General features: G+C 36.2%; 1 protein-coding gene across 1 annotated transcript; it reads left to right on the top strand.

Annotated features, from left to right (window-relative positions):
• The first annotated feature begins 639 nt into the window (after positions 1 to 639).
• LOC113698648 (cytokinin hydroxylase) lies at positions 640 to 4329 on the top strand. The gene is made up of 5 exons (XM_027218528.2): positions 640 to 1148; positions 1246 to 1472; positions 1666 to 1907; positions 2333 to 2711; positions 3568 to 4329. The coding sequence occupies exons 1-5, from the start codon at positions 866 to 868 to the stop codon at positions 3988 to 3990; spliced, it is 1554 nt and encodes a 517-aa protein (XP_027074329.1). The 5' UTR covers positions 640 to 865; the 3' UTR covers positions 3991 to 4329.
• Positions 4330 to 13724: the final 9395 nt, after the last annotated feature.

Below are 13724 nucleotides of genomic sequence, written 5' to 3'. Positions count from 1 at the left end.
AAATATAAATCCATGCATAGCACAGGTCAGAATGCTAGTTTTATATCTAATTTGTTACGGTGACTGTCATTTTTTTTTTTTCCAAACAAACGTTAACATTTTATAACTATTAACACTTGATAATGCAAAAGCTAATTACAAAAAAGGGTAACTACACCCATCTCAACTCATATAGGAAAAGGTACCTGCTCTATTGCTAAGAAAGAAGTACAAGAAAAAAGAACTCATCAAAGGAACAGCTCCATAAGTTCGTAGATAGAATATTGAAACAGAAAAAACATAACATTCTATTTTATTAAATTAAACGCGTTTATTCAATTTGGTTGTCAAATATTGGTTGAAACAAGACATATTTATGTTATGTTTTTGGCAAAAAAATAGGTCAAGCATTCTGTTTTGTTTATCCTCGAAAACAAAAACTAAGAATTATAAATGTTATCAGACGGCATCTGACTCTCTCATGGTAAGTGAAATTCATGTACCTTCCCTCACAAAAAAAAAAAAATTTGTAATGTTACTAATGTACATACAGAAAGAAGAAAGAAGAAAAAAGGAAAAAAAAAAAAAAAAAAAAAAAAAAGAAGATAAGAGTAAACAAAGAGCTTTAAACACTATAAATTGGAGTGCCACTGAGACCAGGAATCACCAAAGCCAAAGCCAACACATTTGAGTCTCTCCACTCTCTCCTCTCTTTCTTTGAGAATAGTGTCCTGACTTCCCGACTCCTGACTCCCAACTTCCGACTCCCCGTGTTTGTTGTAGGCTGAAGTATCTGAGGTTGACGGTTCTTCCCTTTAATTTTTTTACCAGATCGGGGTTCCTAGTTGCTGGAATTAATAGTAGCTAGCCAGCCACGCCAAAAAGCATGGCCCTTCAGCTGGTGCTGGCGGCTATCTTAGTCGCATGCGTGACCATGTTGATCAAAGTCGCATACGAAACCATATCATGCTACTGGCTGACCCCCAGACGCATCAAGAAAATCATGGACAAGCAAGGGGTGCGCGGCCCCAAACCTCGGTTTCTAGTTGGCAACATCATGGACATGGCCTCCTTCGTTTCCAAATCTACCTCTCAAGACATGGACTCCATCAACCATGATATCGTTGGTCGCCTTTTGCCTCATTATGTTGCATGGTCCAAAATCTATGGTAAGCGCGATAATCTGCATCCATCACAGAACACCATGAATTGGTTTTTGGAATTGAACCTCAATCTCATTAATTCATGAACCTCTTGAATTTACAGGGAAAAGATTCATATACTGGAATGGGACAGAACCAAGAATGTGCCTAAGCGAAACAGATTTGATAAAAGAGCTTTTTTTCAAACACAGCACAAGTTCAGGCAAATCATGGCTACAACAACAGGGATCAAAGCATTTTATTGGTCGAGGACTACTTATGGCCAACGGTGACGATTGGTACCACCAGCGACACATTGTTGCCCCGGCTTTCATGGGAGATAAAATCAAGGTAAAGACAAAAAAATTAATTAAAGCACGCTCGTAGAAGAATTCATAGCACTAAAATTTTCTCTCATCTCGATGTTTAGCAATGTGTCATATCTGCTAACTTTTTGATAGCTGCCTAGCAAAGTTTCTTGAATTGAACTGGTTTTTACCTGTCATTTCATCACTCAATTTTTTCTGTTTGGATTGATCAATAGAGCTACGCGGGGTATATGGTGGAATGCACTAAGGAGATGCTCCAGTCGCTGGAAAATGCAATTGACTTGGGACAAACTGAAGTAGAGATTGGTGAATACATGGCTCGCCTCACTGCTGATATCATATCAAGAACTGAATTCGATAGCAACTACGAGAAGGGCAAGCAAATATTCCGTTTACTACAACTTCTTCAGCGTCATTGCTCCCAAGCCAGCCGGCACTTATGCTTTCCTGGTAGCCGGTGAGTTCTTCAGATAATTTATGGGATTTTTTCTTTTTAAGGATAATCTAATAGCAAAAGTAGTCATCGGTTTCTCTTTATCTGTCTTACGCGGGTGAGTTTTTCTTGCGTTTTCGGTTCTCTTTTTAACAGATTCCGTCATGTTCTTGATGCTTTACTGCAGTTCAATTATCTTTTCCTCCGTGATATCCGTCGGTTACTAATAGAATAATATTTCCAAATTGTGACATAATTCAACCAAAAAAAAAGACAAAAGAAAATATAAACTTACAAATTGTTGCGGTACAAGATTTTTGGTATTCGGGAATTGGCTCACTGGCTAGCTGACTCTATTTCCAAGTATAATTTTAACTTCCCAAGTTATTACTAGTAAATTAAGTAATCCTGCGCTAACTGAGTTTTGCAACACATTATATAATTTGCAGGTTTTTCCCAAGTAAATATAATAGGGACATAAAGTCTCTGAAGATGGAAGTGGAGAGATTATTAATGGAGATAATACAAAGCCGAAAAGACTGTGTTGAGATTGGGAGAAGCAATTCCTATGGAAATGATTTGCTGGGATTATTGCTGAACGAGATGCAGACAAAGAAAGGCAGCGGATTCAGCCTGAATTTACAGCTGATCATGGATGAATGCAAAACATTCTTTTTCGCTGGACATGACACCACTGCCCTCTTGCTCACCTGGACCGTCATGCTACTAGCAAGTAACCCTTCTTGGCAAGATAAAGTTCGTGCCCAAGTCAATGAAGTCTGCAATGGTAGTCCACCCACAGTCGATCAGCTATCAAAACTCACCACGGTTAGTACTATAACAAATTTCATATCTCAAAAAAAAAAAAAAAAAGTTACCGAAGATTTGATTCGAGAATTGTCAGTAGGTCTAGTGACACACAACTCTAAGTACATGCACGCATGGGGAAATGGCACCTAGAGGGTTCGATTTTCCAGGAAGCTGCGGCACAAAACTTTGTAATGGTGGAAACAAATTAACGGGTATAATAAGTCATCTAAGGAACTACATGATAAAAATTTGTCCCTCTTTTTGTCATCTAGCCAAATAGGAGGGGAAAAACGAGAAGAATGCATGTGTGTCTCACTCACGCTCTCAGCTTTCTAGAACCATATATTTTTTGCGTCCGAGAAAGCTTTTCCAGTTTCTTCTTTCAGGGTTGGCTTTTGGTGATGGCTGTACGGGATTCATGAATTGAATATACTAATAGCTGAGGGGGTTCATCATCGATCGTGTTAGGAGAGGAGATAGTGGCGGTGCCAGTTTGGCAGGGTGGGGATATTAAATCAATTAATTCACTGAAATTCAAGAGAGACTCAAACATGTCTCCGGTTCGGTTTCCCACATGCTTTGTTGGCTGGATACCAATTCTAAACCCTGAGACCAGGCAGACCTATTTCACAAATCAGTTACGGCTTCTAATGTTAGAAAATCTTAGCTCGGAAGATGAAAATTAAGTAAGTTGGCAGTTAAAGAAAGTGATATTCAGGACCCGATCGACAAAGTTGACTAGCACTACCTAAGCAATCAAATCGAGAGTATTAAAAAGACAAAACTGTTCGGAATAGTCAGTAAAGTAGTTGTACGAATCATGAAAATTGATAATGTAATCAATTAATATTGTTTACTATTAAATATTTTGCAGTTGAACATGGTGATCAACGAGTCTCTCAGACTGTATCCGCCGGCTTCAGTTCTTCCTCGTATGGCCTTTGAAGACATCAAGCTAGGAGACCTCCATATTCCAAAGGGTTTGTCGGTGTGGATTCCGGTGCTTGCCATTCATCACAGTGAAGAATTATGGGGTGAGGATGCAAATGAGTTCAAACCTGACCGTTTTGCATCTAAATCATATGCCCCTGGCCGTCATTTCCTCCCTTTTGCGGCTGGTCCAAGAAACTGTGTGGGTCAATCTTTTGCTGTCATGGAAGCCAAGATCATATTGGCGATGTTGGTATCAAAATTCAGCTTCACCATTTCAGAAAATTATAGGCATGCCCCGGTTATTGTCCTGACAATAAAACCTAAATATGGTGTCCAAATCCGATTAAAGCCCTTGAAACCGTGAATAAATTGATTTGGCTATGGACGAATTTTGCTCTGTTGTAATTTTGGGTTTTCGGCATAGCAGTATAGAAATATTTAGATATTTCCCCCTCCTATTTATTTGTTGGATCAGGAATTCAGGATAATTTTTTTTTTTTTTTCTGTTTTGGGTTTCAGCGACTGTAGTGAAGGTTGGAGATGGTCATAGGATGGCATACGTATTAGGCCTAGAAAGGAAATAGAATGATAGATTAAAGTAAAAATCAATAACAGGTTGAAGCAATATTCATGTCATTCATTTTTTCGACTTTCTTTGAACTCTCTCTTTTGGTCTAATAATCGAAAACTCTCTTTTGGTGGATGTGTTTCTATATGTTTACATGTAAAGCAGAAATAATGATTTTGCTTTATGGGCTATGATTGATGGACTACAAAGCTGCTAAAGGAACTAGAATAAGAATTTTAAACAGAGCGGAAAGATTAATTAAGCAGTTTAGGACTTTGTTGGATAAGCCCGAAATGCCCACAGAAAACACTAAACAAATGACAAGACAAAGTGATGGGTAAAAAGGTTTTCTTCTTTGGTTTGATTCTCCACAACACTTGCTTATGCACGATGGTTCGATACTACTTTTATAAAAATATGCATAACTCTTCAATTCATGATTTAACTAAGTGCTCATCTTTTCATTCAAAACAAAAAAAAAAAAAAAAAAAAAGAGAGAAAAGACTAAGTGCTTATCTTTCACTTTGAAAAATAGCAACTTGTTATCTTCTCTTTTTAAAGCTTAAATATGATGGATGCGTTCTTAGCCCACCCCAGCATCAGCTGACACCAGTCTCAAGCTTCTGAATTTTAGGTCTTGTTTGGATTACTATATTTTTATTTTTTTTTAACATTTCTTTTGTACATTTATTAATCACCTCTTTACTTCACATGCATCGTATTATAAAACAAAATATTACAATAATTTTTCTCTAAAAATTTTCAAAGAATGCAGCCCAAATGCCCTCTTAATTTGTTGTATAGGTCCATCAACTATTCCCTATCTATTCTCTTGGATTCAACCGTCATTCATGCTATCATCAATTTTTGTCACTCCGTTGTTCACCATGTAGGAGAAATTCCTGCCTCCACACACTACTTAGCCCAGAAAACGAAAAAGGAAAGGGTAAGAAATCTCAGTAGCTATTAAACTACTGTTCGCGTCGATTTTTTGATCGTCAATCAATTTTTCGTTACAAATTAGCCGCTAGACTAACTAATCAGCATACCCATGGCTATTTCATTGATTATTGCTTTTAATGTACAAAATAATCAAAACAAGCATCAAAATGCAAGGGTATATTTGTCAATCATTAGTATGTTTTGTCAAAACAGAATTCTGATTATTTTGTAGAGTAAGAGCAATAATTGATAAAATGACCACAAGTGTGTTGATTAATTAGTTTAGTGATTAATTTATAACAAAAATTGTTTGATAATCAAAAGTCGATGCGGACAATAGTTTATTGATTGTCAAGATTTTTTGTCCAAAAGGAAAACACTACTATAAGGATTTGACTTGTAGATGCCTAGTGTTTCAAATGTTTTATTATTGATTAACATGTGAAGGATCCTTAATTGATCTAAACCATATAGCTCCAAATTGAATAAAACTATTTTTATCATACTTCTATAGTTGCATGCATGCAAGTCAATCAATTTTAATGAGGGGTTTTGTCTAAACAAGTAATTCTGCAATAGGGGGGGGGGGATGCGTAGGATAATTCGATAGATGAAGTATAAATAAAATGTTCCGAATTTGAACCCTTTCACTTACACTAAGAAAAAAAATAGCAATTAGGATTTAATATCCAAATTTGCACCCCCCCCCCAAAGCTCTTTTCCCTTGTTTGCAACATACTAATCGTGTTCCATAATCCCATTCAAGACTGAGAAAAAGAAGAAGCCTATAGATTGTGAATTTACAAAATCATCAAAATGCTTACCACATTGTTAAATTTGACAAATTCTAAGGAAGCCGAGCGGAATTGGAAATTCAAAATGCCTTAAAAGACAAGGACAAGCAGCAGATCCGGCGGTATCGCGTTGTCTTGTGGTCTGCGGGAGAAATCCACTTGAACGGCGACAAGCAGCATCTCTTCGGCACTTGAAAAGTTTACGTAAAAATTACTACTATTTATTAGCACTTACCAGTTCAATGAATGTTTCAAATCATGAATTAAAATTACTCTTAGTCAATTAATTGAAGTTGCAACATGCTATCTTGTTAGATGACCTAGATGTGAGATAAGTTTTTTTTTTTTTTATGTGGAATTGGCTTCCAATAGAAGAAATAAACTCCTTTTTATGTGTAATTCATGTTAGATGCGGGTTTGGTGTTAAAATTTTTTTTATCATCTTGTATTGTTTTAAATTTGCCATCGTAACAGAAAAGATTTACTAAAGATAACTACTAAAGTTTCGATAACTTCCAATATCTTTTCCTTTTTAGTTTGCAAGAAAAAAAATATTTCTAATAGCTTCCACCGATTTCAATAAAAATAACTGAATTTTTTTTTTCATAATTTTTACACCCATAATGTGTATCTTTCCCTCTAGTAAAGAATAAAGCAAGGAATTCTAGAATCATATTTAAAAAAAAAAAAAAATTTAAGGCCTGTCTCTGTGATAAGACTGGAAGCTTTAATCACTGGGAACAATATAAAGTAAACTCTTTTAATATTGATGCTTGCTTGGCAACCGCTAGTGCCTGGCCCTGGATCAATAGTCGAGGTCAGAGGTTAACCTCAAATGTAAGTAGTACTATAAATAAATTAACATTATTGACAGACCGGAGTTAGAACTAATACATAGGCTACCTACATAATTAGCACGTAAATTATTAGTATCTAGTGTTGATCTTGATATGCATGAAAGATACTCTATCATGTGAGAAAATGTACTACTAGTCTACTACTACTAGTAATGCTTAACATTAGGACCTGAATGAGATACGCATAAAGATAGTCAAAATCAACGCCCGCAAATGGGACTTAAAAGAGATTATCCTAGGGGCAGGGGGTGGGGAGTAATGATTAGATGAGTACACTTTTTGTTAATTATTGTTTACTGGTAGTATTTCATTTGCACGAGTGCAACTAAGTGGCCTGGAAGTTTATCAAATAGGTGATCATTAACAAAATCAACACTCAGCTCTTTCCTCTCTCTTGCTTTTAAGTGGATGGACATCTCTCTATGTCACAATTAATCAATGCACTCCCTCGTAAAAGACATACGCAGAGGGTTTCCCATCGGAGCCTTCATTAATCATTATTAGCAAACGTTTTTAGAGGGTCAAAGATAGTGAGTGATAACCCCAAAGGAAAATTTTGGGGGAAAAAAAAAAGGGGGTTAGGGATAACCTTTTCTAGTGTGGACCTAAACAAAAGCCTTTAATTAAGTCACTTGATTAACACAACTAAACGTGTATTATATGCAGGCATAGAGGGTATTATGAAATTATGGGCACCACCACCACCACCATCCTCTTAGCTTAATAACCACCTTCCCCACCAGCAACTGTTCCCAGAAACTTTATCATTTAATATCTCATTTAGTGGTACTAATTAACATTGACGAGTTCTATCTCATTTAGTGGTGCTAATCAACATTAACTTTCTTTTGATTAGTACCACTTTGATAGTTCTATTTTTCTTTTTCGTCTGCCTCATCATATTGTAGTCCACTTTTCAATTGATGAAAAATGTAGTTATTTTTTAATTTTTATGAAATACTCTTATTCAATTCAATGTAGGTTGTTATATATTAGTATAAACTACCTTATTTAATATAAATTGTTATTGAATATAACCTATCTCATTTAATACATTTACATTTTTTAAATCATATTGATACATGAAAAGCCAACTCTGTTATTCTTTCAAGCTCATTTATATCAACCGGGAAACAAATGATGTCAAGATATTTATAGAGTTCAGTGTAAAAATTGAAGACAATTTTGGTGGGAAGAACATGAATCCACTATTGGCGCGCGGAAGATTGAAAATGAAATGGAGTATTAGGCGGCTGATCTTTTGATTATGAAATGGAGTATTAGGCAGCTGAAACTTTTTTGTTAATTTCAATTGAAACAATCATGGTGGTAAGAATTTGAATGCACTATTGGCGGAAATTGAAAATGAAATGGAGTACTAGGCTGATGAAACTTTTTGATTATGAAATGAAATATTAGGCGGCTAAACTTTTTTTATTGAAAATGTGAAATAATGTAAAATGATGATTGGTTCTTTTTCGACTATCAATTCAAATTCCTATGAATAATGAATATAAAATTGTACTCTATTTAATATAAGAGTATTGTAAAAAAATAGCAACCTAAATTTGTTTTTCTAACAAAGTGAGTAACATGTGAACAAAAAAAAGAAAGAACTATCAAAATAGGACGGAGGGAGCGAGTAACACGATGTATCAGCTGATTGAAGACTCTTTCTTCTGTGAAAAGGGACCTCATATTTCCGGTCCAATCGATTGATTGTCCATCCCATATGTGTTATAAAGCTTCAGATTCAAAGTGGGTGACATATGACATTAACGAGTATCTAGGGCTGCCAAAATTTAAAGTCAAATATAATGGGGTTGTCCCCCATCTGTGCACATTCTTAATGCTTTACATCCCCACCTCAATCTTCTTCTTCTTTTTTTTTTTTTTTTCTGGGGAAGGGGGGGGGGGGGGGGAGGGGGTTGTTACTGCTATTTGCGCTTTAATTTTGAAAAAACAAAAAAAAAAAATTTATCTTGATTCGGACCAACTACTTGACATATCTAATACTAATTGATTAGAACAAATTAAAGTGCTCCACTTGAACGAACAAAAACTCATATTTTGTAGCCCCACCCTCCAATACTTGTATTTTAAACCTTTTAGGATAAATATGCCTCGTCCTTGCAACAATCCCTCAATCTATTTGCTGTTCATCAAGAGCTGTTGACTCCATTCCAAGCTCTCTAACTTTTCCTTTTTATTATTTTATTTCCACGTGCTTTCCATCTCTTCTTTTCTCAAGCTAACTGTTAACTGTTAGGTTCGACACCAAAAGTAGGAGTTATTGGTCCGAGGACCCCAGACCTACAAAGTTAAAACTTTTGGACCAAAATTATTGGCAACTTCTTGTACTACTATATATTAGATCTCTTTCAGGGGCCCTCTTACAATTTCCCCCGACGCTTTGTCCCCCCACCGAACTTCTCTTATCCTTTCCTTTCACCCATCATCACTCCCGATGAATCTAATTCTCAGAAAATGTAATTGACATTTTATACCAGCTGAAAAATTTTGTGCTGGACTTATTGAGGTTATGGGTGTCCAGTAGATGTGCAACTACACATGTTTTTGTGTTTGTGATACAGATGCTTGGTGCTGCTCTCAAATCTATGTCATAATGCCATGACTTGCGTTGTAATCTTTGACTCCAGAGGTTTGCAAAAAGGTCGTGAGGTTGAGGAATTAAGAGGCGATGATGAGTGATGTAGAAATTTGTGTAATAAGACTAAGAAGAACCAAGGCAGGCCGTTTTGATAAAACTGAAATCTGAAAATGAAGTACTGAATGAATAATGTATGTTAAATTGTTGTTGAATCGATAAAGTTATACTTTTATGTTTTAAAAAATTTTGTACGCAAGTTAAGCAGTGCCTAATATATTAAGGGGTTAGATATTTCAGTTACCGAGCATGATGAATTCAAAAGGCTCTGAATGAATTCATTTTCAGCATTATATTAAGTTGAATTACTCATCAAACACGACCTGAGTTTGGATACGTGGGAGCAGAGAGAGCGATAAAGGGAACAAGCAAAAGATGGTAAAACGTTTCAATGGGAGGGAGAGGGAGCTGTGCACTGTGAATTGAGGGAAGTTGAAGTGTTCGATGCGGAAATGCTGGAGATAATAATAGCGAGGACAGCAATGTGAATCACTCTCCAAATTGGTCAAGTAGGAGCGCAGATAAATATTGTTAAACTCCAATAGAAAAAAAAAAAAAAAAAAAACCTACAAAGACAGAAGAAACGAAAAGGTAAAAAAAAAAAAAAAAAAAAAAAAAAGAGCAACCGTTGTTAGGATGAAAACCTTCCAAAACGCCCATCGAAAGGCGTTGGGATATGAGGGGGGTAATTGATGTGTCGGTGGTGGTGGAGTTTCAGTGCGAGCTGACTTCTTCAAGCAATCTTCCAAGATTTCGTTGGATATGGTTTTGGTACTCAGCATACAAATACTAATGGTCGACTCCTCTGGCTTCTTTCAATTTGTGCCGTTATTCAGTTGCTAAGAAAGTTTTGGCACAAAATTAACCTCGACCTTAAAACTTTTCCCACTACATTTTGATTTTATGGGCAAGTCAATGCATGGATAAGGCCACCAACAAAAGAGACGCAAGACAAGTTGAGGATTTACGCCAAGAGAAACTAAACTTTCGATCGAGAATGGTAGGACTATGTGAAAATGGCAGTGCATGAGATTCCACTAACCAACCCGGTAATTATATTCTCGGTGGCTGCTACTGCTATTCTTTTACATTAGTCAATATGGGCACAAGAAAATGAGAGCATTATCTTCCTCGCGTTTACAACTGAGGAATTGTTTTCAACATCTTAGCATTACTCCCACGCATTTCACATACATCTCATGATCTCAAGTGTTCAACTTAAGCAAGATGGCCAGCAATCCTAATGAAATAGACATATCGATGGACGGATGCCTCTACTGCTGTCGGACCAATTCAAGGGATACACATTAGATGGCCATCTTATCCGAGAGTCCCTACTGCCAACATGTTCCACATTGTGCTGAAGGTGCAGTCAACGCTTTAAGGACGGATAACTTCCTTACAAAGAGATCACGTATTCGAAATCCGCTGTCGATGTAAGGGTAGTGTTGGTGAGCGATCTATAAGGACGCTTGATCTACAGTCTCAAAGCCATGTCCTAACTAGTGATGGTGATCGGAGCACAATTCATCTAAATTTTTATTTACAAAAAAAAAAAAAAAAGGAAAAGCTTTTACATACTTGCAATTCCCCCGCCATCCCTCCATTGAGCCCAAAAGTCTACCTTAGTTAGCACGTGCGTGACTTGGTAACAAAATAATTTCATCGCAATGAATCTTTTATCTATCCCACTTTCTATTTTATTTTTTATTATATTATCATTTCTTCTTCATAAACATTCACATTAAGTTCTTTTTTATTTCTTTGAATTCCAAAATAACTACTGATGGGTTAAAACATAAAGATTCAACAGCCTAAAAATAAAATAAAATATCACAGAAAAATAGGACTTGGATGAATTTTTTGTTGTACTTCTTGTTTTTCTATAGGATACTGTTTTTCAACCAATTTTTTTTTTTTTTTTATCCAGTCGGTTGCTATTGGAAGTTAAGGAACTAAAAAAGAATTGAAATGTAACGTCTATAAAGGATAAATGACAGTACAATAAAAAGTGGGACAAGTAATGGGCGGGATAAGAAGCTGAATAGAAGATGGATTGCACATTTCCACCGTACCATGGTTTGGAGCTGCAGAAAGCATTTGCTTCTGATCTGAAGAAGAATTCATGAGCGGCAAGATGCAGTTTCTACTTACTGGGCTAGCTAAACATGAAAGCCAAATCAATGCTGTCCGACCAACGAATTCAATCCAGACTAAAAACGCAAGTGGTGACTAAATAGAGCACGTACGCCACCGTTCTTGGCGCAAAAATAAAACCAACACCCAGTGAAGTGACGAGTGTGAATTGAGATGATAGAACAGTCGAATGGATCTTCTAGTGGCGTGGGCATGCAGTGAAGATGAGACTAAGTGGGCTTGGATTGGAGATCAGAAGCATCAGAGCAGATACCATTTTGATCTAACACCACAATATGTTCAGAGAGTGGCCAAGTTGGAGAAGCACTAGCTAGCTTCCTCCAGCACGAGAAAATGACGATCTCAATAGAAACTCCACTGCAATCATGAAATTTCGGACATTTACCCAAGCTTTTTGAACCGGGGATCATTGGATCGATTTGACTCAGAAAATTTGAATCGTGTCCAAGTAAAAGCAGAAAATGCTAGGATTGCTGAATTATTTCACGTAATATTTCAATTGCATCGTAAACACGTTTCTCAGTCTACTTTTTTATATTCTCAATTATCTTTTTATTTCACATACATCGCATCACAAAAAAAAAATGTTACAGTGATTATTCCAAATAATATTTCAAATAATACCTTATCCAAACACACTCGCTATTACTCCAAATAGTAGGTTTCTTCAACCAAAATTCATAGCTTTCAATATAATGTACTAGTAATTGCGTATAATTAAGTTCAACTCATTGTAGACTTGATTTTTTTCCCCTTCTGAATGAAAGTACGAAAAAGAAAAGAGAAATAACTGGTCTAAATTCATGAAATGTAAGAATCGGAATTTGAGTTATCAAAATTTTCTCGCAATAAATCAAATAAATAGTAGTCCAACTAGCACATTTTATAAATTACAGTGATATGTGCAATGATGTAAATTTGGATCTTAGGCTCGCAAGTGTGTATCCTACTTTGGAGAAAATTCTACTACAACTTATCCTTAAAGGTGCCACTCACCGTATGATTCTCCTACCAAAGGTCTGGATTTAAATAGATCTGATTTTCAAAGATTTGATGGTTCAAATTGTGTCATATCACTTAATATGTAACACAGTTTGAATCGTTGAATTTTTGAAAACATGTTCTGCCTAAATCTGAACCCATAGATAAAGGCGGAATAATGTGGACGGAAAGGTTGCATTTTTGCGGAGCACAAATAATATGATGGAGACTTGCATTTACGGTAGCTTAGAACTTTGATTGCCGTACTTTTGTACCATGCAGACGATCAAGCGTTGAGGTCAACTATCGTGGTTTCTAAAAGCATGTCATGTCAAAGAATATATGATTCGATTACAATCTGGCATCCATTTCTCCTACTTAGACAAATCCAAATTGATGCGCATCCACATTCCCACATGAGGAGACTAAACATCCAAACAAACAAGAAGGTGGATAAATTTCAATAGGACAATTTGGCTGAAAAAAGAAATGCCATTGCGGACAGGCATGCAACCGAGTCCAGTCACTGTTCTAGCTTGACTCAAATTAAAAAAATCTGGACTCAAACTCAATCTCAACTTGAATTAAAAAACTTGGACCGGATCTCGAGTTCGAAAGCATTGAACTCGTCGAACTCTTGAAAGTTGAAATCGAATTCAAATTCGATTTTGTTTTACATTACATGAGCTTGAAATCGAGTTCGTGCTCATCAAACCCATTAATTCCAGATCAATCGAGCCTGATCGAATTTAAGAAATATAAATTTATATTTTATATAATTTTAATTTAAGGAACAAAATAAACATTTCATACTAATAAAAAAAAATTCGTGGAAGAGGGATAAAATATCCAAAGTGCACCCACGCCATATTATAATTAAAAAATTTTGCCTCTTATCGGAACTGGGAAGCCCCGAAGTACAGCTAGACTCGTAACCAAAACCTCACTTCAGAATCTCCTTGCACGATATTAGAAATCAGTGGGCTAAAAGTTGCGCAAGCTTAAATTGATGCAGTCTCGGTTTCGGAGCTTCGCATGTGACATGGGCTACGGCCTACGAGAGGTCCACAAGAACCAAATTCAAGTCAACCATCCCCAGCAACCACCGAGATGGAGAAATTGGGCTGTTAA

The sequence above is a fragment of the Coffea arabica genome, chromosome 7c (genome assembly GCF_036785885.1).
Source record: "Coffea arabica cultivar ET-39 chromosome 7c, Coffea Arabica ET-39 HiFi, whole genome shotgun sequence".
NCBI lineage: Eukaryota > Viridiplantae > Streptophyta > Magnoliopsida > Gentianales > Rubiaceae > Coffea > Coffea arabica.
The sequence above is the reverse complement of the archived record's forward strand: the minus strand, read 5'-3'. Positions and strand labels throughout refer to the sequence as shown.

Bases quoted from the DNA above. Each gene is read 5' to 3' on its own strand.
- LOC113698648 (XM_027218528.2), top strand. From the start codon at position 866: ATGGCCCTTCAGCTGGTGCTGGCGGCTATCTTAGTCGCATGCGTGACC. The intron at 1,149-1,245 runs GTAAGCGCGATA...TTGAATTTACAG, and splicing joins TGCATGGTCCAAAATCTATG to GGAAAAGATTCATATACTGG. The intron at 1,473-1,665 runs GTAAAGACAAAA...ATTGATCAATAG, and splicing joins TCATGGGAGATAAAATCAAG to AGCTACGCGGGGTATATGGT.